The 20,824-nt window shown below is 41.0% G+C and overlaps 1 protein-coding gene across 1 annotated transcript in view; it reads right to left on the reverse strand.

The window, feature by feature from the left end:
• Positions 1–14,015: 14,015 nt before the first annotated feature.
• CCDC198 (coiled-coil domain containing 198) overlaps positions 14,016–20,824 on the reverse strand; it is a 36,129-nt gene continuing 29,320 nt past the window's right edge. Inside the window, exon 6 of the mRNA XM_049898075.1 lies at positions 14,016–14,251. Coding sequence (XP_049754032.1) covers positions 14,016–14,251 — 236 coding nt within the window. The remainder of the gene's footprint in view (positions 14,252–20,824) is intronic.

Consider the following 20,824-nt stretch of genomic DNA (forward strand, 5'->3'; position numbering starts at 1 on the left):
TGTTTTTTAATCCATTCTGCCACTCCCTGTCTCTTTATTGGTGCATTTAGTCCATTTACATTCAGGGCAATTATGGATAGGTATGAATTCAGTGCTATCATTTTGATGTCTTTTTTTGTGTGCTGACAGTTTCTTTTTCCCACTTGATTTTATGTGCTGAGTAGATTTTCTTTATATATTGTCCTTTCCTCATATTTATGCTGTTGATTTTGTTTCTGCTGAATCTGTATTTTTCCCTTGTATTTTACCTTGATGAGTAGGATAGTTTGTCTCCTTTGTGGTTACCTTATTATTTACTCCTATTTTTCTAAATTTAAAACTAACTTTTATTTCTGTGTATCGCTGTATCTTCGTCTCCATATGGAAGGTGTATGATTACATTCCTTAGTCCCTCTTTATTATTTTAATACTGTCGTCTTTTATATAATAATATTGCCATTACCCTCTGTTGGGCTTTTTTTTTTTTTTTTAAATCTTGCTTTGTTTTTTTGGATTTCCCTGTGTGGGTTGACTTCTGGCTGCTCTGCCCAGTGTTCTAGTCTTGGGTTGATACCTGATATTATTGATTTTCTAACCAAAGAATTCCCTTTAGTATTTCTTGTAGTTTTGGTTTGGTTTTTACAAATTCCCTCACCTTGTGTTTATCTGGAAATGTCTTAATTTCACCGTCATATGGAAGAGACAGTTTTGATGGATATATGATTCTTGGCAGGCAATTTTTTTCCTTCAATTTTTTAAATATGTCATCCCATTGTCTTCTTGCCTGCATGGTTTCTGCCAGGTAGTCTGAGCTTATTCTTATTGGCTCTCCTTTGTAGGTGACTTTTCGTTTATCCCTCGCTGCTCTTATAATTCTCTTTATCTTTGGTTTTGGTAAGCTTGATTACAATATGTCTTGGTGACTTTCTTTTAAGATCTACCTTATGTGGAGTTCGATGAGCATCTTCGATAGATATCTTCTCATCTTTCACAATATCAGGGAAGTGTTCTGCCAACAAATCTTCAACAATTTTCTCTGTATTTTCTGTTATCCCTCCCTGTTCTGGTACTCCAATCACTCATAGGTTATTTCTCTTGATAGAGTCCTGCATGATTCTTAAGTTTTCTTCATTTTTTAAAATTCTTTTATCTGATTTTTCTTCAAATATATTAGTGCCAACTGATTTATCTTCGAGTTCTGAAATTCTAACTTCTACTTGCTCGATTCTGTTCCTCTGATTTTCTATTGAGTTGTCTAATTCTGTAATTTTATTGTTAATCTGAATTTCTGATTGCTGTCTGTCTATGGATTTTTCCAGCTTATTAAACTTTTCATCATGTTCCTGAATAATCTTTCTAATTTCTTCAGTTGCTTTATCTGTGTGTTCCTTGGCTTGTTCTGCATATTGTCTTATTTCCTTCCTGATGTCTTGAAGGGTTCTGTATATTAAACTTTTGTATTCTGCCTCTGGTAATTCCAGGAATGCACTTTCATCTAGAAGATCCCTGGATTCTTTGTTTTGAGAGCCTGTTGAGGTGATCATGGTCTGTTTCTTTATGTGACTTGATATTGACTTTTGTCTCTGAGCCATCTATAAGTTATTGTATTAGTTTATGCTTGCTTACTGTGTCATAGCTGCTTGCTTTGTTTTGTTTTGCTATACCGCTATGGGTTGCTTGAGTGAGCTTGCTTGATTATTTTTGCCTTTGGAGCTCTAGTGTCCTGTCCCCAGGTGGCTAGAGCTATTATCAGGTATATCAGTGTAGGAGTCCATTCAGTTTTCTTGTATGAATTAGGCTCAGGTCTCCAGGTAGCTGATATCAAGTGTGTGGTACAGGCTCTGTCCTACAGTCTTAGAGGGGCAGGGGTGATTGGCATATATACCAATCTGATTGCAGCAGGGGGTCATGCTCTGAACAAGGCAGGGGGCTGAGAATCGACCCCCAAGTGACTCTGAGGAAAATGCGTCTCTGTTTCCTAGAGTGTGCTGGTGGGTGGGTTCTGCAGAAGGACCATGGGCACCCGAAGTTTTTGGTTGTAAGGACTGGGAGGTACCAGTTATCTTTGGACCCCTGTCGCGGGTGGCTGGGTGACCTGAGTGGAGCTACCAGTCCTTAGGTCCCTGTTGTGGGTAGGTGAGGACCTTGTTTAATAGGCAAAGCAATGTCAAATGTCAAACACCCACCTCTCCACCACACAGCTGAAATGGTTGGAGTTTGCCAACGAGGGCCTATTCTCCTGAAATAGGCCCACACAGGTCCATGCAGACGGGAAAGGTGCTCAAAGTCCATGGAAGGTTTATGCCTGGACAGGAGCTGCTTCTGTCCTGAGCTCCCCTGATTAACGGAGCTAGCAAATTATCTTTTCCCCCCAGTTGCAAATTATTTCCTTCCCCAAGGCTGGGAGGATGGCTTTAGGTGCTCACCAGGGTCTATCTCAGGCCCAGGGATTCAACTGCTGAAGCTGGCTTGGGGGTGGGGAGGATGCGGCAAAATGTACGCAAGTACTTAACTTTTGCCAAAAGCGCCATTCTCCTCAGGTTCCAGAGGTGCGAATGGGCTGTGTGGCTGGCTGCTTCTCCCTGAGGAAACTGCAGCCAAATGCTAGTACCGGCCCGCCGCTGCTGCTCCGGGAATGGTGCCTGAGGGCTCCCCGCTATTCAGGTCCAGTAATTCCTCTCCATTTCTGAATGGCCTCTTCCTCCACCTGCCCCTCAGTTCGTTGTCTAAGCTTGCCTTTGATGCTCAGGGCTCCCAGCTTGTCACAAATATACTTGTTTCACTTGTTTTTTCGGGTCTTTGTTGTAAAGAGGGCTTGATGGAAGCATCTGTCTATTCCGCCATCTTGGCTCCGCCTCTACTCTTATACTTTTTATTTTGCTTCTACAACATGTATAGACATGAGAAAATGTTATCCTACAGTACATATCGGCCTGTAATTTGCCTTTGTTTTTATATTATGATAGATCATGGCCATGTCTCAAAGTCAATGCATAAAAACAATTCCTCATTTAAAAAAAAGTTGAATCAACTTTACTAAGACTCCATAATATGGATATACTATATTTTTTCAACCATTACTATAGATTGATATTAATGTTATTTACAAATTTATGCTGTAGCAATAATCTTGCAATCAAGGTTTCAAATATAAAAGTCAGGCTCCTGAGAGAGAAAGGACTTTTTTTTTTCACATTCCAAAAACTTCACTTTAGATATTCAAAGCCAGAGCCTGGAAATCTCTGTTTATTTTCTGAACTATAGGGTAGAGAAATTATAAGATGACAACTGAGGAACAGGCTTGCTATTACATAGAGAAGAAATACAGTATCTTGGGTTGGAGGCAAGTATTTTGGAGGAAGTTGAGAGAAGAAAGCAAAGAGCTAGAAGCTGGGCTCTCCTTTGGTGTCTAAGCCCGAGAGAAGGGAGCATATAAAGACTCCAGGCAGGCTCTTATTCTGTAAGTCCAGTGTAGAAGACAGTGCCAAAGCCATTTGGATTGGTTGCTGTTCATGCTATTAGTACAGTTAAATATTTTGACTATGGCTTCTGCCCTTAGCAAGACTTGTTAACTTAAAAGCAGAATAGTGTATGTCTCAGTTTCTGTCTGCAAGGTGAACAGAAACATATATGGCAGGGTCTTCTTTAAGAAAAAGAACAAAAACTATGACTATGAAATTGGGTACAAAAGTGAATATTTATTTAGAATGAGAAAAAAATCATAACAAACTTTGTAGAATTAAAAAAAACTGATCGATACCACAGACATCACAGAAACCAGAAAGACAATATAATTTTTGATTAATTAACTGCCTGACATACATACCACAGACTAGCTTCTGGCTCCATATTTTTTGAAACCTTGCTTTTCCTCCAAACCCATTGCCATTGAGTTGATTCTGACTCATAGCAACCCTATAAGGTTAGAACTGCCCCGTAGTGTTTCCAAGGAGCAGCTGGTGGATTTGAACTGCCAATCTTCTGGTTAGCAGCCAAGCTCTTAGCCACTGCACCACCAGGTCTCCTGTTTCTCCTCCACTACACACATATTTCCAGTGCTAGGTGCTGTAGGATGTTGTCTTAGACTGGGTTCTCTAGAGAAGCAAAACCAGTAAAGCATGTAAAAATATACACAGAAAGATTTATATCAAGGAAATGGCTCATGCAGTTGTACAGGCTGGAACATCCCAAGTTCGTGGGTCAAGATAGCAGTGTCTCCTGACTGACATAGACACAGGAGTTGATGGAACCAAGATCAGTAGATCAGAGAGCACGGCTCTTGCTCACAGGCTACGAAGATTGATGAATCCGAAGATCAGTAAGCAAGACCGCACATAAGCTGCTAGCTCAAGTACTAAGAACTGGAGGTCAGACAAACAGGAGCCAGCTGCAGGATCCAGAGCAACCAAAAGCCCTCAAGCCCTGCCAAAATGTCCACTTATATTCAATGTAGGCCACATGCCCAGGGAAACTTCCTTTCAACTGATTGACTACTCACAGCAAATTCCATCATGGAGGTGATCACATTATATCAAATCTCATCATGAAAGTGATCACAACATCATATGGCTTCCAAACCACTGAGAATCATGGCCCAGACAAGTTGACACACAACCTTAACCATCACAGATGAGTTCATATTGCAGTACAAACACCGGCCTTGCATCTCTGGGCGAGTTGGCACAGTGAGCAGTAGAGGTGTTCCTGAGGGCTACTCCTTCATCACAATGGTTAGCAATAACTATACGTGAAAGTGACTATGAATCATTACAGCTGTTGTTGTGGTTAAGTCAATTTTGACTCACGGTGACCCCATGTGTGCAGAGTAGAACTGCTCCATTGCGTTTTCAAGGCTATAACCTTTGGATGCAGATTGCAAGTCCTGTCTTCTGAGGTTCCTCTGGGTGGGTTCAAACCATCAACATTTTCGCTAGTAGTCCAGTGCTTAACCATATGTGCCACCTGTCCTATAGGATCACTATGAGTTGGAATTGGCAATGGGTTTTGGTTTATATATATAAAGGGAGTTGAGGTTTAGCGGGAGATATAGGTATAGATATATAGATCTCCCACTAAACCTCAACTAAATATATTCCCAACTCACTTTAGCTAGAGCCTCAGAATGACTGTTGTCTTCCAGTACCACCTGACAAGAAAGGAAATGTGATTCAAGGAAAATTCGAGTGAAAAAAAAATGCGGTCTTTATTAATTAAAGCTACTTTTATACATTTTACAAAAATATGACCAAGATATTCCAGGATGGAAGTTGAGACCCATATCTTCCCAGGCCTTACTTGAGCCTGGGTTTAACCAACACCTGTATCTCTTAGTCTGAGAAGTTTCCTTGGCAGTCAGAGCCAGAGAGCGCATGGCATTCAGGAAGTGCCAGACAATCAACATACACTCCCCCCACCTTCAACAGTCCTCAACCGCTGACTGACTAAAGGTGGTGTGTAAATACCTCAGCACTACTCCTCCCTCAGATGAGAGGGAGGCCCAGAATTACCTAGCAGGTCTAAGCTCCTATCTGTCAGTTGAGGTTTGTGTGTTGCTATGATGATGAAGAGGTTTCATTGGAGCTTCCAAACGGACTCTGAAGATGGACTAGGAAGAAAGCCCTGGTAATTTACTCCCAAAAATCAGCTAATGAAAGCCCTATGGATCAATATGGTCTGATCTGCAACTGCTCATGGGGACAGCGCAGGACCAGGCAGTATTTTATTCCATTGTGCATGGGGTTGCCATGAGTTGGGGGTTGACTGGATGGTAGCTAACAACAACAACATCCGTAATGGTAACTTTCTTCATGATGCCCCTTTATTGGGTGTCTTCCCTAACTTACTTCCCCACTCCTCTACTAGTATTTCATGAGATCACCTCCCAAATTAAACAATCTGAACTCCATCTTTGTCTCAGGGTCTGTTCCTGGGGGAACTCTTGGCTAAAACTCACATAAATGAGTTGTTAGAGTCCCTCCAAGGACAGAAGACTGCATGAGGCCTGTCCTGAAGCATCAGCCTTGCCTCTGTCTATCTGCTACTCAGGAGAGGAAGGCTTGCAACCTGCTTTGCAGCAACATCTGGTGGCTGCAGTAGAGTAATCATGACAACAAGGTATGTTTCAGTTGAGAAGATCTGAAATAACTGGCCCCCCAAACCTCTTTGACTTCTGCAGATTATGGATAATACGTGAAAAGTTTCCAAGGCCTCCAGAGAGGGCCTGGAAGGGAGCTGAAAGCCTTGGAAACTCCTTAGCTCAGTGCGCAGGACGACCCTGGGGACTTCCTAGAAGATAGATATGGCTGATTCTTGAAGGATCAGTAGAATCATCCAGACTGAGATGGGGCCCAAGTTAGCAGAAGAAAACCACCACACTTCCTTCTGCAACAATCATTATATAAGGCCACATTACACAGGAGTATGGTGGGAAATAACACCAGCCAGAGAGGTTGGGGTAGATGTTAGGGAGATGGAGGTTGATGCTCAAGGTAATCAAGACTGATATCTTTCGGTAAGACCAGAGAGAATGAATGATACTGCTGATGAGATATTTTCCCACACACCTGACAAAGACAGGGCCATAAGCAAGGTTTGTATCTCTTTCCGAACTCCCACATGGCTAAGAAAAAGGGAAGGGGGTGGTAGACAATCATAAGAGAATGTATTAAACCAGAAGTGACTGAAGTACCTTACACTGGTAAGAGGACAATTTCTGCCAGTAATGGAGATGATAGCTTGAGAGCTAGGAGGTTTCAGTTACAGAGAAAAAAAGATAATTCCAAGATATTACACCCTGAGACATCTCCTTTATGATATGAACCCACTATTCATTATTGAACATGTATTTTGTACACTGATATTTTATTTCTGTTGGATAAATTTTGAGAAATAGCTACAAAAGCTGTTAATTTAAAAGCACCTCACTTTCATCCAGACACCTATTTAATACCATAGTTAATTTAAAAAGTTGTCCAGTTGCCATAAAAAGACCAGACTTAATGGTCTGAGACTAGAAGGACCCCGGAGGTCACGGTCCCCAGACCTTCTGTTAGCCCAAGACTGGAACGATTCCCAAAGCCAACTCTTCAGACAGGGATTGGACTGGACTATAGAAAATGATACTGGTGAGGAGTGAGCTTCTTGGATCAAGTAGACACATGAGACTATGTGGGCAGCTCCTGTCTGGAGGGGAGATGAGAAGGCAGAGGGGGACAGAAGCTGGCTGAATGGACATGGAAATACAGGGTGGAGAGAAGGAGTGTCCTATCTCATTAATGGGAGAACAACCAGGAGTATATAGCAAGATGTATATAAATTTTTGTATGAGAGACTGAATTGATTTGTAAACTTTCACTTGAAGCACAATAAAAATTAAAAAAAAAAACTTGTCCAGTTGATTCTTTTGGGCACATAATCACATCACATATGAATCCTAATAAATTTGTTTTCACATATCCATAGCTATGCACTTCTGGCTTTTGTTTCATGTGTTATTGAACCGGTCAGACTTCTAGAACCACAAAACATTTAACAAATTTGTATTTTATTCCTAATTTCAAATGGAAACTATAATACTGGTTAATTAACATTTGTTGAGCAGTTACTATGTTAGGCAGTGTTCTAAGCTCTTTACATGTATTTTCTTATTGCATTGTCACAACACTGTGAGATAGGCCCTATCATTATCCCCATTTTACAGATGAAGAAACCGTGGCCAGAGAGGTTCAATAACTTACCTGAGTCAGGAAGCAGCAGATCCTGGATGTGAACTCAGACTCCAGAGCTTGTTGGTCAGCTGTGCTGGTAAATGTTTAACATCCAACTCTCCGAAAAAGTTCTGATTTGTAACATTCGCCAATTTTTGTAGTGTAAATACTCCCACCACAGCCACCATGGCATCACTGAACTTGGATTTGGGAAGAGATGCTCACAAAGCCTCTTTGGAGCTAGTGCTAGCAATTCAGCAAGCTCCAGCACACACTGCCTCTAGGGTTATGCCACAAGGTAAGCAGGTGGTTTCTGTTTAAGATATCCACTAGTTGAGATCCTTTGTTTGTAAGAAACATAAAGCAGCTGGAGCTGGTCCAAGAAGAAAGGACTTTACTAAAAGGATAAAGGCTCAGAACGAAGGCAGGAACAGGGCTGTTTCTTACCAGTTCAATCATGGCTAAGGCAGTGACACAAGAACAGACCTGAATTTTAAAAATTAAAAAATTACAGGTCAAAGCCCTGCTAGAAACTTAATCTTCCTCTTAGAAAACAAGGGCAGCATATGTGTTGCATAGCAACCGAGTCTCTTGCCCCTTGGATTTTGTGTTGAGGCAGAAACAGCAGTGGCCCGCTCACAGATGACAGCCGACTGCTCTGCTTTGAATGTGTCCCTCTCCTCAATCTTGGCAATAATCCAATCTCATGCATCAGGTTCCTGAAAGGATTCACTATGCCTCTTCCAACTCTCCCATTCCAGGGCTTTCGCTTGTAATTTTTCCTATTCCAGATCACCCAAATTAAAAAAAAAAAAACATTTGGATCTGTTCTGGTTTTGAGTCATTGGCCATGACTGAACTGTTTTGAACAGGTTTGAAGCCCTGGGCAGGAGGCAGTAGGGTCTTGGGAGGAGCTGGGAATGAGGAATAGACATGCTGCTGGGCCTTGATGGGCCCCTTGCCTCAGACGCTCTGTTTACTGCAAGCTAACATTCTCTGAATCTCTGTTCTACAGGGCAGAACACTGCCACGGCATCCCTCCTGAGCTTACTTGCTGAGGTTCTTGCCACTAGCAGAGGCTGAGGCCTTCTCTGATTGGCTCAGTTGGATCAAGGGTCAGCCGCTAGTCAGTCAGCTGTATTTAGTGGCTCTGTTTTCCTGTTTATAATTCCACTGGAGATGTTACTTTAGAATAGCACCAGCCACCCCCCCGCCCCGGCCCCCATCTATCTCTAAAATTCTATTACACTTAAAATCTATCATCCCATTCTGGTTCCTTGCCACCTGGCCCTTGCTGATCTTTCTGATGTCATCCCTACCCATCTCCCCTTTGCTCACTCTGCCATTCTGGTGTTTTTTTTTTTCTGGCTCTTGAAACGTAAAAGCTCCTGTCACCCTGGGGCCTTTGCACTTGCTTTTCTGATGTCTAGAAAGCCTTTCTACAGGTCATCTCATGGCTTATACCCTCCCTTCATTCAGGTCTCCTTCTCAGAGAGTCCCTTCCTGAGCATCCTCTCTGAAATAGTCCATTCTATCCATGCCTGTCCTCTTACCTGCTTTACTTTTCTTCATAATGGTTAACATTATCTCAAATTGTATCATATACTTGACTATCGCTCATGGTCTCCCAATTGGAATGTAACCCATGAGTGCAGGGACTTTGTCTTGTTTACATCTGTATTCTCACCACCTGGAACAGTGCTTGGCATGTATCAGATAGTCAAGATATATTTGCTGAATGCATGATTGATGAATGAATTGTAGACTTATTATGAACTATGTTGTTGTTGTCTTGTGCCATCCAGTTGATTCTGACTCATGGGAACTCCATGTGTTGCATACATTTAAAAATTAACCTTCACTATTGACTTTTTTTTTTGTTTTTTATTGACTTAGCTTTCAATTGTGTTTTAGTTTATTCTGTACTTGAATAAGATAGCATTTCCTTAAAAATGTGATGCAATTTAGACTTTTAACTGCCTGACCTTCCCTAAGCTACCCCTTAGGATACTTCTCCAGAGCTCTTCTTACAGTATTCTAAATTAGTGAGGTTTTGTGGCAATACGTGGAAATAGGCCTTTGTTTTTCATTCAAGGCAGGAAATAGCTGACACTAATTATGATCTGATGACCAGTATGCTTCTGTGGTAGGGAAGGGAGTGGCACAGAGGAGCTGGTGTTCTGTTTTCTGTTTGTAAAGGCTCTATACTGGCAGAAAATATTATCCATCTGTTAAAAGGCTGTTTCATAGGTGACTCCTGCAAGAGTCATCTTTAGTTAAACCCTAGTACCAAAACCAAAAAACCCATTGCTGTCGAGTTGATTCTGACTCATAGCGACTCTATAGGACAGAGTAGAAATGCCCCATAGAGTTTCCAAGGAGTGCCTGCTGGATTCAAACTGCTGGCCTTTTTGTTAGCAGCCATAGCACTTAACCACCATGCCACCAGGGTTTCCTAAACCCTAGTACAGTAACTCAGAATTATCATCAAAACAGATAGATGAGCAAAAATGGCCCTCTGCCTGAAAAAAAAAAAAAAAAAAGAGAAAAGCATATTTCTAAAAGTATACAAGAAAAAACAGACATTTCTCTTTCTCTTGAAAAATTCTGAGCAAGAAAGAAAATACTGTCTTCGCAAGAGAAAATATGCATTTGACTATAGACAGGCCTTTTTTCTTTTTCAAAGCTAGGGAGATTTTCAGCTGAAGAAAATTGACAATGTTGCCTCCAGGTTGAATTTTATAGTTTTCACCAGCAACAGCTGTGTTTACTGACGGCCACGCATGCTGCCCCAGAACAAATTCAAGATTAACTGAAGGGTTAGTGTTCTCAGATAATTACCAACAAAATGAACACTGCTCTTACTATGTGGCGCTCCAGGCCTCAACAATCCCTTACCTTCAAAGAATTACCTCAGAAGTTGGTGCTTTTTAAAGACAGAAGTTGATTTATTTTGGTAAAATACAAAGTTCATAAACCACTAAAGCTGCAGTTCTCAACCTTAGCTGCACATTAGTTTTACCTGGGAGCTTACGCGCTCGCGCGCGCACACGCGCACACGCGCGCACACACCCAGAAGCCTACCCAAACCAAATTATAAAAATGTGGGGCACAGAAATCTTCGTTATTATTATTTTTAACACTTGCTAGGTAATTCTGACCCAGAGCCAACACTGAGAACCCTTTAGCTCTTGTCACGGTGTGCAACTGAATTCTCTCCTGGATAGGGCTATATGGTGGGGTTGGGCACCTGGGCTGATCCCAGGCCAATTTATGAAGAAAGTTAAGTTTGCTCTTACTCTCTCACCCACCTCCTCCCTCTGAAGTGTTCCTCAGAGCTCTCATCTTGCCCTGTACCCACAGTTAAACTATCAAGCTCCAAGGCAATTCTTCCTTGCTAAATAATATTCCCACAAAGCTCTCACTCTTTCCAGGGTAGTATTAATCCATTGCCATCAAGTCGATTCCTACTCGTAGTGACCCTATATGACAGAGTAGAACTGCCCCATAGGGTTTCTGAGCTGTAAATCTTTATGGAAGCAGACTGCCACATCTTTCTCCTAAGGGAGCTGCTGGTGGATTTGAACCACTGATCTTTTGGTTAGCAGCTGAGCTCTTTAACTACTGCATCACCAGGGCTCCTAGGGTAGTATTACCCTTCTCCAAAACAACACATAATAGAAACGTGGACGCCATGTAGTGCAGCTGATGAGTTGGAGGTGGAATTGGGGAGGGAGGGAAGACTATTCCAAAGGGTAGTTCTTCTGGGTGATTCTGGCAAGTTACTTAATGTCTCTGTGTCTCAGATTCCTCATCTGTAAATGAGGATGACAGTAATACTGACCCACAAAGTCATTGTGAGGATTAACTATATAAAGCATTTGAAGAGTGTCTGGCATACAATAAGCAGTCAGTGCACATTAGCAGTTATTACTATCATTATTACTCCTTTTAAATTCCTGAACCTATAATTGGATGAGGGAGGGTTCCATATGGAACAGACACATAAACTCAGAGAAGGCATTATGATCGATTTCCTTTTGAAGTTAATATTCTCTGATAGCATTTCAAAAAATATTTTGAGTCTTGGCATCCTCATCTGCATGTGCGTCTAGCTACTCTACCCCAAGGCAATGCTTAATTTATGCCATCCATTTAGATGTATAAATTCCAAGAGCTTTTTTTTTTTTTTTTAATTCTCTTTCTTTACTGTAGAATCAGGCTTGTATATCTAAGATTCTTGGGAAATGGTGGAAATGAGGACGAGCAAATACATAGCTGGAGAGAAACAAGTGCCTTTCTAATTGACTAGTTAATCCAACACATAAATTAACTCAAACATTTAATGATAAACTCTGTGCCAGATGGCATACTGGGAAGCGACACCACAGGGAGAAGATATGGACTGTGCGGTCCTGTAGCTCACAGTCCAGTGACCTGTAGAAGGGGACTGTTGTTCAAGTAGAAGTCATAGAGCAGAGCTATGAAGACAAGCTTTGTCCCCCGCCACGCCAGCATCAGCATCAGGAGTTGCTTGTCCCATGTTGTTTGAAACCCTCCCAATCAACCGTACTATGTGAGGGGGCTGTGAATAGTAAAATCCTCAAGGATCTTACTTTCTCAAGAAGTCTAGCTGGTCGAACAACTTATTTATGCCCTTGTTGGAAATGGGTTTCTTATTTGTTGTTGTTACGTGTTGTCGAGTCGATTCCAATTCACAGAGACCTATATGACAGGGTAGATACCGCCCAAAGGGTTTAGTAGGTTGTAATCGTTTATGGAACAGATTGCCAGTTTTTTTCTCTCACGGAGATGATGCATAGGTTCGAACCTCTAACCTTTCAGTTAGCAGCCTAGTGCTTAACCATTGCACCGCTAGGGCTCCTTGTTTCTTACTTGCTACAGAGAAAGTCAGAAGAGTACTTCTCAGAAAGAATCGGGAGTAGAAATGTCCAAGGACAATCTCATTACCTTTTGTCCTTAGAAGAAACATGGTTATTCTCTGGCATATCAGGCTTTTTATCTTCTTAGTGGCTGATTTGAATGTACTGAGTGCCACATTGAGGACTGTATGTGTGTGTTTCCTCTCTATTTTTTCTTTTTGAGAATTCCCTAGAGAAGACTTGAAAGGGTATTTTTGCCTTGCTTTGTTTTAAAGTTTCACTAAATTCTTAGAAGCTTCTGATGCTTAAAAATATTTTTAGATTATGCTCAGCATACAGTGTCGCCTCATTTTATACAAGAAACGCTCCGAAAAATTGCCTAACAATCTAACTTTTGGAGATGGAATAACTTTTGGACTGGGTATTTCTAAGTTTTAAAGAGCTCTAAAATCTGTATTATAACCAAAGAGGTACTTTGCCTTCATTTAATTTTGAGCTTCAATTTACAATGATCTTCCACACTTGACATTGTCTTACCTCTTTCCTGTAGCCTCTCTGTTATGGAGGGTAATAAGCCTCTAACTTGTGCAAAATTGAGTTAAGTGAGCTTAGTGTCTAATATAGCATCACTGTGACTTTTCTTTAGAAAAAATAAAAGGCTAAGTTTTATTTGTATCAAATCTACTCTCATCTATTTGTTTCATAAGATCTAATTTGCTTTTAAAAAATATGGTATGGCAGTGATTATCCAAAGATGGACCCTGATGGACTGTGCATCTGGAATTCATGCCCTGTGTAGTCTCTTTTTCGTCGACTCTGAACTTGTCTGTGATTTGCATTAACCAATAGAATGTGGCAGAAGTGATGTGATGTCAGTCCTATGACTAGCCTTGAGGAAAACTGGCAGCTTCTGCTTGCCTCCTCTTGTAACATTTGCTTTTAGGAACCCTGAGCTGACATGAAAGAAAACTGGCTACCTTTCTGGAGAGACCACTTAAACAGACACTGTAAAGAGGCTCTGAGACTATACACACACACACAAACACACACATATATGTATATATATAGAGAGAGAGGCCCAGGTCTTTCAGTGCCTGGGTTGACCCTCCAGATGACTCCAGTCCTGGCTGCCGTTTGACTTCAGCCACATGAAAGACTCTAAAAGAGACCAGCAAAAGAACCATCCAGCTGAGCCCAGCAACCCACAGAAAGGTCAGAGAAGATAAAATGGCTCTTGTTTAAGCCTCTAAATTTTGAAGCATTTATGCAGCAATAGGTAACAGAACATATGACAAACATGTAAACCATGAGAATCCAAATAATATCATTTCCTTTTACTAAAGAAAGTGAGTTGGTTTCCTCAGAATAATTCATATACCAACTTGGAGAATTTTTACAGGAAAGAAAAGCTTCGATGCGCTCAGTATGAGATTAATGAATAACATTCTTATTCCTGATCAAAAAACTCATCAAAAAGTGGGATTCTCTCTGTCCTGGTCCTCACCAGTGCTCGTGGTTTCTTCTCATTTTTGCCCGACTCATCTGAGTCAGAGCTAGAACCATCCCAGAAAAGCTGTCCCTGAGTCTCTTGTTCACGGAGCCATGTTTCAATTTTGCCAATTTTTCGGGGACAATAGTCATTCCCTGCTTGATGGCCTAATAATTCTGCATTCCATGAATTTCCTACAAAAAATTAAAAGTTCATTTAATTTTTCCCTAACAATGATTTATTTCTTTATTAAGTTTTTAGACTTTTATAAACACAGAATAAATTGGTTGCTGTTCCTCAGAATTACACATAATTCCAACTGGTGTCTCTGAAAGCATTAAAGCTTTTTTTGGTTGTTAATTATGAAGAATTTAAAATCTTCAGAAAGTCACAAGAATAGTACAATACACACCTATTTACCCCAACCCACTAACAAAATTTTGCCACAATATTGCTTTTCTCTCTCTCTCTCTCTCTCACACACACACATACACACACACGCATATAAAGTACAGGGTCAGCAAAAAAGAGGAAGACCCTCAATGAGATGGATTGACACAGTGGCTGGAACAATGGGCTCAAGCATAACAATTGTAAGGGTGGTGCAGGACCAAACAGGGTTTTGTTCTGTTGTACATAGGGTTGTTATGAGTCAAACCAACTTGCAGCACCTAACAACATATATATATGTACGTATGTATGTATATATATAGTATGTATGTATATAAAAAACCAAAAACCCATTGCTATCGAGTTGATTTTGACTCATAGCCACCTTATAGGACAGAGTAGAACTGCTCCATAGGGTGTCTGAGGAGTGGCTGGTGGATTCGAACTGTCAACATTTTGGTTAGCAACCGAACTCTTACCTACACTGTCGCCAGGGCTTCATGTATATATATTTGTATGTATGTATGTATGTACATACAGTCATGTGTTCCTTAACTGCTTAACATCCACAAGCCAGGGACCACAATTACCTGATTCGTCACTATGTCCCTGAGCCTACCACACAATGCTGGTCACCTGGTGTATGGTCAATAAGTATATGGTGAATGAGTAAATGAATAAACAGATGAACAAATGAATGACCAGAGAATTTTGGAAGGTGTAAAGTATACATAACCAGGAGCTGGGAAAGGCTTCATTCACTGATGTCAGGAGGTGTCATTCATTTCTGCTTTGTAAATGAGCCAAGGCCTACTAGAGGCATTACTTAGACTGGGAACAGGAATTTTCCAGGACACCCAACTAGAAGCAGGAGCTTTAAAACAGGAAGAGAATGTTCCTGGAATCTAGTGTAATATTAACAGTAGCTTAATTCCCACAACACCCAGTGTTACTGTAATTCAGGTGTAAAGTTAGTGTATAAGGCAAAATTCAGATGTTCAGTTTTATCATTGAAGCCCCTTAAGTCACGCATAAAGTATTGCATGCATAGTTTTGTAGACACAGCATTTTGTAGACATAGTATGAAAATTTCTAAACTAGATGTCTTATTATTTGTTAGTTTTATCAATCCCTGTTTAACTCTCTGTGGTTGTTTCACTTAAAATAAAATAAAAACCCATACCCACTGCTGTTGAGTCAATTCTGATGTCTTATTATTTGTTAGATTTATCAATCCCTGTTTAACTCTCTGTGGTTGTTTTACTTAAAATAAAATAAAAACCCATACCCACTACTGTTGAGTCAATTCTGACTCATAGTGACCCTATAAGACAGAGTAGAACTGCTAATAGGGTTTCCAAGGCTGTAAATCTTTATAGAAGCAGACAGCCCCATCTTTTCTCTTGTGGAGCGGCTAGTAGGTTTCAACCACTGACCTTTCAGTTAGCAACCAAGTGCTTAACCACTGTGCCACCAGTGCTCCTTAAGATAAAAACACAACTGCAAAATCTTAAGTAGGTTTTGAATAAGCGGAATACAGAAAACAGTATTCTGCTTCAATATTAATTTGGCAAGCAAGGAAAGCAACAGATATCAGTGGGAAAAAAAATAGGAGGTGGACCATGTGGTGATTTTAGGAAGTACAAGGGTCCTACAAAGCATTTAAATTTTTTAATAGTTATGTGTTTTGTGATGTGTGTTTTAGCAAAATGCATAACAACTATATCAAACCCATAATTTAACGATTATTTCACAGACAAGGCCAAATTAGAAAAAAAACAAGATCTTTTCAAGAAAAATTCTAAGTAAATAATAATATAAATGGGCACATGAGGCCAGAATTGTGAAGGTAACATTCAAAAGATGTATTTAGGATGACACTTCCTTGAGGCATCTGGTTGTTTTCCTATGACATCAATCCCATCTTTCTTTTTGTGTCTATATTCCCATACATTGATATGGCATTTTACATTTTATATGTAGTTTGACACAGATTAATTTTTACATAAACCCTATGTGGTAGATAATACATCATTCCCATTTTACAGATTTGGAAACTCTTTGGTTCAAAGATGTTAATAATTTGAATTTCACTGTATTCTCTCTATAAATAGAATAAAGTTATATAGAAAAATACGTAGCTAATATTTATTGTTGTTGTCAGGTGCCATTGAGTCCATTCTGACTCATAGCAACCCTATGCCCAACAGAACGAAACACTGCCCAGTCCTGCGCCATCCTTGTAATCGTTGTTATGCTTGAGCCCATTGTTGGAGCCACCGTGTCAATCCATTTTGTTGAGGGTCTTCCTCTCTTTCGCCAGTCCTCTACTTTACCAAGCATGATGTCTTTCTCCAGGGACTAGTCCCTCCTGATAACATGTCCAAAGTATGAGAGACAAAGTCTTGCCATCCTTGCCCCTAAGGAGGATTCTGGCTGTGCTTCTTCAAAAACAGACCTGTTCATTCTCCTGGCAGTTCATGGTGTGTTCAATATTCAATATCACCAACACCATAATTCAAAGGCATTAACTCTCCTTTGGTCTTCCTTAGTCAATATTTATTGAGATCCTACTATATGCCAGGCACTGTTCCAGGAACAACAAATGTCCCTGCTCTCATGGAGCTGGCGTTTAGTAAGTGTACTGCTGGGACTCAGTTGATGGACTTTCCAAGTATAGTGTCCTCTCTCCCTATTGTACATATACCTTGGCTTCAGGATAGGGTAGGAGCCACACGAAAAACCCATTGCCACTGAGTTGATTCTGGCTCCTAGCGACCCTATGGGACACAGTAGAACTACCCCATATGGTTTTCAAGGAATGCCTGGTGGATTTGAACTGCCAACCTTTTAGTTAGCAGCTATAGCTCTTAACCACTATGCCACTAGGGTTTTCAGGAGCCACATACACACTTTAAAACTCATAGAACTGTCTACAAAAAAAGGGTGATATTAGCTCTATGTAAGTTGTGTATAATTGTATAAATTACATAATTATATAGTTAATTTATTACATAAATATATGTAAAAATTGGGTGGTTTCATTTTAAAGAAGCAGCAGAAAACAAATAAGTACGAAATCTCACCCTATAAGAGATCTGAAACTCTCATCCCATCTTCCAAAAGAAGGAACAAAAATGGACAAATATAACATTAAGAGGAGACTGGTACAACAAAACCTTAATTACCAGAACCCTACTAGCAGAACATTCTTGTATGTGTATGATCTTCGCTATACTCCATGTTTAGGAGAAAGCAAATGAACTATTTTTAGAAAGAGAAAGAAATCCAAAGATGTTATCTGGAATTATGTATAAAGGACTCATTGCTAGGGTGTATGCCAAGTGTAGTGGTGAAGTCTGTAGGCTGTGGAGTCAGGGGCCCTGAGCCAGCATCCCCTGGGCAGATTCACTTCTCACTGGCTGTGACCTTGAGCAACTTACTTGACCTCTCTGGATCTAGTCTACTACTCTGTAAAATAGAGGTAGTAATAACATTCACCTCATAGAGTTGACATGAGGATTAAATAAAACATTTAAAATGCTTAGAAGCATTTTATAAATAATAGCTATATCCATTATTATCCCATTTTCCTACACCTTTACATGTACAGGGCTGTATGCTAAGCATTAAATCACAGAATTGAATCGTAACCTTTATAGGCATTGATGATAATCTCTTCTTCCTTTCAGAAGTCACAGAGGGCAGCCTACTCTTGAAAGATAAGTTTGAGAAGTCGCAACTTCTACATTTGTAGACTTTCCTAAGGTTTTCTTGGACACAGCCCCTGGCGAGGCTATATGAGGGGGTGGGTGGGAGTATATACTTTGAAGTCAGGAAAGACCTGACCTTGAATCCTGGCTCAGCCATATCAGGCAAGTTCCCTAGCCTCTATGCCTTGGTTTTCTCATCCATGAAATGGGGCTAATAGTAACCCCAAGGAGCCTTGGTGGTATAGTGTTTAAAGCAATCAACTGCTAACCAAAAGGTTGCCACCGATGGCTCCATGGGAGAAAGATGTGGCAGTCTGCTTTGGTAGAGATTTACAGCTTTGGAAACCCTATGGGGATGCTATGAGTTGGAATCGACTTGACGGCACTGGGTTTGTTTTTGTGGAATAGTAACACCTACCTTTATAGGTTGTGTAAGCATTAAATAATGCATGTAAAGAGTAGGGCGTGGTTCCTGGCTTACAGTAAGCATTCAATGAACTTTAGCTTGAACAAAATAACCAAAACCCAAACCCAGTGCCGTCAAGTCGATTCCAACTCATAGCGACCCTAGAGAACAGAGTAGAACTGCCCCATAGAGTTTTGAAGGAGCGCCTGGCGGATTCGAACTGCCAACCCTTTGGTTAGCAGCCATAGCACTTAACCACTATGCCACCAGGGTTTCCTGAACAAAATAAAGCAGCTTTAAAACGCATCAGGATAGCAGAAGAAAACCCCCTTCTCCATATGTCACAGACTTTCTTGGGCCCCTCCAGGACTAGGGCATTTTCCAAAGACTTCACCAAATGCTGGTTTGTCCTGCCCTCAAGTGATGACTCTAAGTGACTAATCTTAGGTGACACACTTTTCTTGGTTGTTTTTGGCAAAATTTTTAAATGTATTTTTTAAATTGTGTAAGTTGTTCATGGAGAAACCTGGAAGGCATTATGCTGAGTGAAATTAGTTGCAAAAGGGCAAATATTGTATAAGACCACTATTATAAGATCTTGAGAAATAGTTCAAAGTGAGAAGAACACACTTGTTCATGGTTATGGGAGGGGCGGCAAGAGGGGTATTTACTAAATAGATAGTAGACAGGAACTACTTTGGGTGAAGGGAAGGACAACACTCAACACAGCGGAGGTCAGCACAACTGGACTAAACCAAAGCAAAGCAGTTTTCTGAATAAACTGAATGCTTCGAAGGTCAGCTAAGCAGGGCCAGGGGTGTGGGGACCATGGTTTCAGGGGACATCTAAGTCAATTGGCAGATTAAAATCTATTAAGAAAACATTCTGCATCCCACTTTGAAGAGTGGCATCTGGGGTCTTAAATGCTATCAAGCAGCCATCCAAGATGCATCAATGAGTCTCAACCCACCTGGATCAAAGGAGAATGAAGGCCACTGAGAATACAAGATAATAACGAGCCCAAGAGACAGAAAGGACTACATGAACCACAGACTACATCATCCTGAGACCAGAAGAACTAGATGGTGCTGGGCCACAACTGATGACTGCCCTGACAGGGAACACAACAGAGAACCCCTGAGGGAGCAGGAGAACAGTGGGATGCAGACCCCAAATTCTCATAAAAAGACCAGACTTAATGGTCTGGCCCCAGTGATCATGGCCCCCAGACCTTCTGTTGGCCCACTACAGGAATCATCCCCAAAGCCAGCTCATCAGACATGGATTGGACTGGACAATGGGTTGGAGAGGGATGCTGGCTAAGGCGTGAACTACTTGGTTCAGGTGTACACTTGAGACAATGTTGGCATCTCCTGCCTGGAGGGGAGATGCGAGGGTAGAGGGGCTTAGAAGCTGGCAAAATGGTCACGAAAAGAGAGAGTGGAAGGAGGGAGCGGGCTGTCTCATGGGGGGGGGAGTAATTGGGAGTATGTAGCAAGTTGTATATGGGTTTTTGTGTGAGAGACTGACTTGATTTGTAAACTTTCACTTAAAGCACAATAAAAATTATTTTTTAAAAATTGTGAAAGTCGTTTATGTGATTACAAAGCATATTTCACTACGGGGCTTGGGAGTAGAAGTTAAATAGATGCCTCAAGTAGATTTCTAATTATTCAGCCTTTTCTTATTTAATTAACTTATTGGTTATGCGTCTTGCTCCTCTGAGCAGGGGCCGCATCTCAGCTGGCAATTTTGCATCTCAGAATCCCAAGACCACCAGAGACATGGCTAGCATTTCTGCAGCTCTCTTGGCAGTCCATCAACTGATGTGGAGATTTGGCCCACAGCAGAGCAAGCTGTGTGTGAGGACAAGATTGTACATTAGCAACTGCAGGTTTGCCCTGGGAGAATACGGACAGGAAAAAATAGAACTCTAATTGGTGGGGCAGCATAACATAGAGATGATGGACACAGATGTCCGTTGGAAAGCACAGAGCAATCTGAGGAATTCAGTGTGGCTGGAGTGTGGGGGGCAGGAGAGAAAGCGGCAGGAAATGCAGCTGAGAAGGTAGGTAGCAGCAAGATCCTGAAAGGCTTAAGGGAGCATCTTAAGAGGTTTAGACTTTGTCCTCAGGCTGATGGAGACTCAGTGAAGGATTTTTTTTTTGAATGACATGGTCAGGTTTGTATTTATAGATTGCTATTGAAAACCCTATGGAGCAGTTTTACTCTGCACACACAGGGTCACCAAGAGTCAG

Source organism: Elephas maximus, chromosome 10 (assembly GCF_024166365.1).
Source record: "Elephas maximus indicus isolate mEleMax1 chromosome 10, mEleMax1 primary haplotype, whole genome shotgun sequence".
NCBI lineage: Eukaryota > Metazoa > Chordata > Mammalia > Proboscidea > Elephantidae > Elephas > Elephas maximus.